Genomic DNA, 3,765 nt, shown 5'->3' on the forward strand with positions numbered 1-3,765 from the left:
TATATTTCTGTGAACAATAATTCTTCTTTCCCTTAGTCAAAATTGTCAAATATATTTTAGGGCTGCCAACACGGATTGGAAAAGGATATCTTTACGTCATTACCTTGTGTAGTAGGAAGAAATGGCGTACAATCCTTTATTCGTTTGTTATATACATCTAAAGAGCAAGAATTGATGACGATATCTTTCCGAAGAATTTATGAAGCGCAAAGATTGATCCTCGACAAGATTGAATAAATAAGAAATGGAATTAACGAAGTATTTGTTGTACAATTTTATAATTAACGTTATTTGTAACCTAAAGTATTAAATACTGTCAACAATTAATGTGAGTAAATTATATTGTAGTTCCATGTTTGACAGAGAAATAAAAATTTATATATATATATATATATTTTTTTTTATTAATCATGCATTGTAAATAAAAAGGAATTGCGAGATTTTTATTACAAATCATAATGATTTACTTTAATCAATTAAAGAATTATATTGGAACACTATGTATACATAATGATTTCTTGACAAAGGACCTTATCTTTCATCATTCGTTTACAATCCAACCAAGTCAGAGAGTTGAAAAAAGAAATCTGCGTTTGTTTTAGGACGATTGGTTTTATATTGGCGTAATCAAATGACCATAGGAGTACTATAAATTGTAGGGCGTACTCCGAGGATTTCGGTCCCAATTTGCAAAGATTAATGCAGACTACGCATAATTAATTGCTCCGTGTATGGAGCAGTTAACCGCCCCGCTAAAGGCGATCGAGATGATAAAATGATTGCTATTATAAATATAAAGAGAGGCGGTTTCGCGCGGCTCTAGTGGTCAACGATACCGACTAATTTGTTACAAAATTCACGTATACTGATATCACGCTTTTTATCTCTGCCATCCTTTACATTAGTTAAGACATTCGTTTACTATCCAGTGTTATTACTGCTCGCATATCAATAATAAAGTGTTCTCAATATACACAAGATCTAGGTCCGTATTTGTAGTCGCGTTTCTGCTGAGAATCATTATTTACGTTTTTTCTTGTATTTGTTGTCGATATCTTATTTTTACATCTTTATATTAAATCATATGATCCAAAAACTTATTTAATGAACTGTTGTGTCATTTATATGAATAACGCTCAATTTTAAAAAGAGTCTATCAATGAAAAAGTTTTAGCAAAACCCAAACACATTTATAACTTTTTTTTGTAACATATCACTAAACGACGAGATTTTTATCTGAAGAAAATTTCACGTAATCATATTTAAATAACGGAGAGCTGTTAGAAACAACACAGAATGAATAATGTGACAGTTAATATATTTAAAAAAATAATTTTTTTTTGTAAATTATTAATAGTTTCTTTTATTAAATATTTTTTCTTTGTTTAAAGTTTTTTATATTTTTCATATTTAAAACATTCAAATATTTAGTTAAAATTTAATTAAGATATTATATTTATAATGAAATATCTTTTATTGTACTGTACATAACGTTCGCGTACGAGATATCTTTTATTATTAGATTTAATCTAAGTTTAAATTCAATAAATTTTAATTAGAAATATAAAACGGGGGACAATAAAATATTTATCTTAATATCCACAGTTTCATTATTACGCAAAATATTGGTATAATATTCTTAAATTAAAGTCTATAACTTTTTATAGTCGCAAAGAAATTGATTAATTATATATTATTTTTATAACAGGGGCCTTGAGCACGATTGGTAATAAAAATATTGATGAATTATGTTAAGCCGTTTATGGAATCGTCTAGACATGATTATAAAGAGTTAATACAAGGAATACCTAGTAGAATGTGTGTATTAATCTTCATGGAATACCTAATAGAATGTGTACTAATCTTCAGGAAATTGTTGAACGTTTAATTAAGGATTTATATTCAAAGGCAACGAAGTTGTTTTATCCCTGAACTTTGCATAAAGTTTACACGTTCTAAAAATGAGAAATCTTATGATATTTATGACTTTGTTATTGTCATTGCATTGTCGCTAATAATTTGTCAGGGAATACAAAAAATTTAATGTCTATTGAAAAGATTATTTGAATGGGTACGCGAAATAAAGATAGATAATTCCAGTTGATAAATAATTACAAGTAAGAATAAAAACGTATATACGTTAAAATTAATTTTTAATTACTTTTTTCTTAAAATAATTTTTTTTAGGAAAAATAAAATAGCTTATCAATAATATGATTCAGATAATTTTATTTCATTATATTAATAGAAATATATAAAAGATTATACGGATATTACAAATAATTAGAAAAACATAATAAGAATAATTAATTATTCTGTTAAAAATTGAGGAAGATAATTAGACTTGAGACTTAAATATAATGTCTTATATTTAAAAAATAAACATACAATAAAGAAATAGAAATTTTATTTCCATTAAACTTCGAATTGTAACAATATATTGTATATTGTCAAAATAGATTTTTATATTGTAAAAATGGGATCGTTATTTAATTCCTTAATCTTAATTGCAATTAAATTTTATTTTTAGGAAGCATGATAATATTCGCAATAAATATTTATGATTTAGTCTTCAAGGACGACGTTCTCTTATTACTTCTTTATACTTCATCACTTCTTCTACACTTCAAAATTTTAAATACGGTAGCGAGTTTGAAGTAGTAGTAAAAACGTAGTTTACATAATCATATACATCTAAAGATGATAGTGGATATATAAATAGCAGAAATATTCGAACGAACCTCTCAGAATACAACAAGAATCAGAATTGTTAAGATTTCAATGCCAGTAGTGTCTCGGATTTTTAACTACTAGGATAACGTTCAAATTTGTTGCTGGTCTCATATACGTGTGTGCGTGACAAATATTTATTAGAATTTAAATATTAAAAATGGCGAAAATGTTTGTGATGTCTGTAATTGTATTGATAGTGATAAATTTATCACTAATGACTTGTCAGAACAATAAGAATCGTCCGCTACAAACCGGATATCAACAGCAACAGACCCAAGAGAACAACAGTTTTAGTCTTACTCATTTCATACGGATACCGAATAGACCGCAATGTCCGGAAAATCAACGATTGGATAAACATGGAATATGTCGATCAGTGGTAACGTTTTTGTTACTTTCATATTTAATAACTAAAGATGAAAAGAATAAAATTTATATATATAAAGATAACAGATAATAATAAGATAATAAAAGTCTGTTCATTATAATAATTGGCTATTTAAATAATTATAATATACCTATAATAAAGTTTTAATAATATTATTATTTGGTTAATAGTATTATAATTTATTATAAATTGAGTTCTATTTTAGACATGTCAACTTTAAGATATTGTTTAATTTGTTCTGTTTTTACGTTGTAGCTTGGATGATACATATGCAAAAAAATTCTCGATATTGGCAATGCTTCATTGGCACAACGATTATTTCTAATAAAAATGCAATATATATAAAATGGTAATCGTTGGATATTTTAGGTACTATATATAACCATGACTCAGGAATTTTACATTTATTTAATTTTCATAAGTGTTGGGGAAACTCTATTGAAGTAATAATATTTTTATCGTTTATTTAAATGTATGTAATAATATTGTATGCTTTGTTAAAAAGCATACTACAATTAAATGACACTATACTGAACTTTTTTATAATTGAACTTTTAGAATTTTTGAAAATACACTGAAAACTGAGAAAATTATATTTCAATTCAAATTAATTTCGCAGATGTATATATATATATATATATATA

At 25.7% G+C, this 3,765-nt stretch overlaps 1 protein-coding gene and 1 pseudogene across 2 annotated transcripts in view; both read left to right on the forward strand.

Annotated features, from left to right (window-relative positions):
• Window positions 1–361, forward strand: part of LOC108746174 (L-lactate dehydrogenase A-like 6A) — a 7,057-nt gene extending 6,696 nt beyond the window's left edge. For both annotated transcript variants that reach the window (XM_018482777.1, XM_018482778.1), the window contains exon 6: window positions 61–361. In XM_018482777.1, coding sequence (XP_018338279.1) covers window positions 61–237 — 177 coding nt within the window. In that variant the 3' untranslated portion in view covers window positions 238–361. The remainder of the gene's footprint in view (window positions 1–60) is intronic.
• Window positions 362–2,802: 2,441 nt separating this feature from the next.
• Window positions 2,803–3,511, forward strand: LOC108745984 (annotated as a pseudogene).
• Window positions 3,512–3,765: the final 254 nt, after the last annotated feature.

This window comes from Trachymyrmex septentrionalis, unplaced genomic scaffold (assembly GCF_001594115.1).
Source record: "Trachymyrmex septentrionalis isolate Tsep2-gDNA-1 unplaced genomic scaffold, Tsep1.0 scaffold16, whole genome shotgun sequence".
Lineage (NCBI taxonomy): Eukaryota > Metazoa > Arthropoda > Insecta > Hymenoptera > Formicidae > Trachymyrmex > Trachymyrmex septentrionalis.